At 35.0% G+C, this 2,479-nt stretch overlaps 1 protein-coding gene across 1 annotated transcript in view; it reads right to left on the bottom strand.

Moving 5' to 3' along the window:
- The window catches only part of LOC107724626 (runt-related transcription factor 3-like), a 67,284-nt gene that overhangs the window by 7,429 nt on the left and 57,376 nt on the right, over window positions 1-2,479 (bottom strand). The window contains exon 7 of the mRNA XM_016533623.1: window positions 2,083-2,154. Coding sequence (XP_016389109.1) covers window positions 2,083-2,154 — 72 coding nt within the window. The remainder of the gene's footprint in view (window positions 1-2,082; window positions 2,155-2,479) is intronic.

The following is a 2,479-nucleotide window of genomic DNA, read 5'->3' as shown; positions in this document are numbered from 1 at the left end:
TTCATTGCTGGAGCTGAGCTGAATGAGAGAGAGAGAGAGAGAGAGGGAGATGCAGAGCGTCTGCAGAGCAGGGGGACACGGGGAACAGTTTTAAGAACCACTGCTTTAGAATTTTTGATTCTGAAACTTGTGAATCCATTAAAATCGTTAGAAGACAGAATCGCGATTCATATATGAATAGGTTTTTACGTGCACCTCTAGTTTTCTCTTCCTCTTCTCTAAAGCAGCGCAGCATGGCCTCGCCCCCTTTGCTGCCTTTTCCCGAGGGCGATTACACACTAACTAACGTTAAAAAAGTGAAACCGCAATGAACCACCCCTTTAACATTTTTGGATGGACTATCTCTTCATTAAAAACTTCATTAAATCTTATGATTCTGAAATTATTTTTTTTTTTTTTGGAAAACTTTACAATAGTGTAAACTAATCTAATTTACTATTGACTGACCTGAAGTATGCTCCAAAATGTTCAAATCCACATTTGGCAGTTCTAGAACAAACCTGGGAATTCTAAAACAGAATTCTGCCTTCCAATCATGTTTCTGTGTGTGTTTCAAACTCTCTTTGGCCACGTATACACTGCAGCGTTTCAAGAGTGACAACCACAGTTAAATGCTGGAGTAAATATCCTTAATTACCTTGTGACGGTTGACAGTGATAAAGAAACATGCATGTTGAAGAATGTTGGTAACCGAACAGTTTTGGTCCCCATAGACTTCCAATGTATTTTTGTATCTTCTTATGTGTTCCACAGAAGAAAGTAAGTCATACAGTTTTGGAATGACATGAGAGTGATGACAGAATTTTTACATTTTTGGGTGGACTATGCCTTTAAATGCGTAGTCATATTTGAAAACTTGTGATTCTAAAATGATTTCCTTTGCAATGACGTGAATTAATCTAATCTGATACTGACTGACCTGAAGTACGTTTGAAATTAATTTAGAAGTTTGAGTGCATATTTGGAAGCACTAGAACAAATCTGTGAATTCTAGAACTGAACTTTGTCTTTGTGTGAGTTTTAAACTATTTTTAATACCCTTAATTACCTTGTGATGGTTGACAGTGATATGGCTGTGAAAAAGAAACATGCATGCCAGATCAACCCATTTTATACTGCTATTTTTGATGGAAAAAAATGCAGACTATATATCAATCATAAATAACTACAGAGCGTACTGAATGAAATGAAACACCCAGTAGAGGAGTGACAATATTTTTAGCTGCAGTGTGGCTTTTAGTAAATGTCAAATATTTCCTCACATCACAGAGCATGAATTATGTTGAAACTGCCATCTGGTGTTCTGAAACATGTCACCTGACACGCAGCGAGTCTATTAGGAATTATAAATCAATCAAAGTGCAATTAAAGAAAGCTATAACTTAAATGTCACAGGGGCTGGTGTGACAAAGGGAATCTTGTGTGTGCTTGTGTGTGTTGGAGGTAAAAATGACTCAGCTGGTTTGGATGTTTGGGGTTTGCGGGAACAGGAAGGGCAGGAATTCTGCGTCGCCGTGGGGAAGGAAAACTGTGCCAGAACCAGGTATGTGGCTGTGTGTTCATGGCAGCCAGAGTTTGTGTGAATGTTTTCGAGTGAGAGTGTTTATATGTGTGTGTGTGCCAAAGCAAGTGTGTGTGTGTGTATTTCACACACTGAGAATGTTTATTGATGTTTCTGGTTCCATGCATGTGTGTGCGTGTGTAAGCGAAAGTAGATAATTTTTTATATTCTGTTTGTTTCAGCCCCTCCACAAAAACGCTGCATTCTGATTGGATCATTAATATTATGATTCACCCATTATGACGGCAACACACCCACACACACACACATCTGCAAAGTCATTTGAGGACAACGGTGTGTGTGCGTGTGGTTTTTTGATGATTTAGATGTCACAGTGATTCATACTCTCATTCAACTACCAATAACATAAAAGAACACCACTGAAAAATAAAAGCATTTTCCTGAAACAGATGTATGGCTAAGGAATAGATTAACCAAAAAATAATAATAATAATAATAATAAAATAAATAAATAAAGTCAGAGTCAAAGATGAACTATGCGTGTTTGTAAGGTCTCTTACTTGACCAGCGTAAGTCGTCTTCCACTTTGCAAGTCTTCAGTGCAGGAGGGTCAATCTGATCTGGCCATAATGCTACAACAAAAAACAAACAAATAAATAAATATATATATACATACATATTGAATTACATTTACTCATGCATAGGCACTGTGTGATATAAATTTTTTTTTTTTTTAAATCTCGAAAAATTGCTCAGATATTATTTAGCATCTTTATATTGATATTAATGTATTTACTCTTAAAAGTAGCTGTAAATTAATAATAAAAAAATAATAATAAACATAATAAAAATATTTTACATTTATATACAGCAATGTAATAATCCAAAATAATAAATAGAAATGTATCAAACCAATATATATATATATATATATATATATATATATATATTAATATT

This window comes from Sinocyclocheilus rhinocerous, unplaced genomic scaffold (genome assembly GCF_001515625.1).
Source record: "Sinocyclocheilus rhinocerous isolate Xijiao unplaced genomic scaffold, SAMN03320098_v1.1 scaffold304, whole genome shotgun sequence".
Taxonomy (NCBI): domain Eukaryota; kingdom Metazoa; phylum Chordata; class Actinopteri; order Cypriniformes; family Cyprinidae; genus Sinocyclocheilus; species Sinocyclocheilus rhinocerous.
Note: the sequence above shows the minus strand (reverse complement) of the source record. Positions and strands in the feature narration are given on the sequence as shown.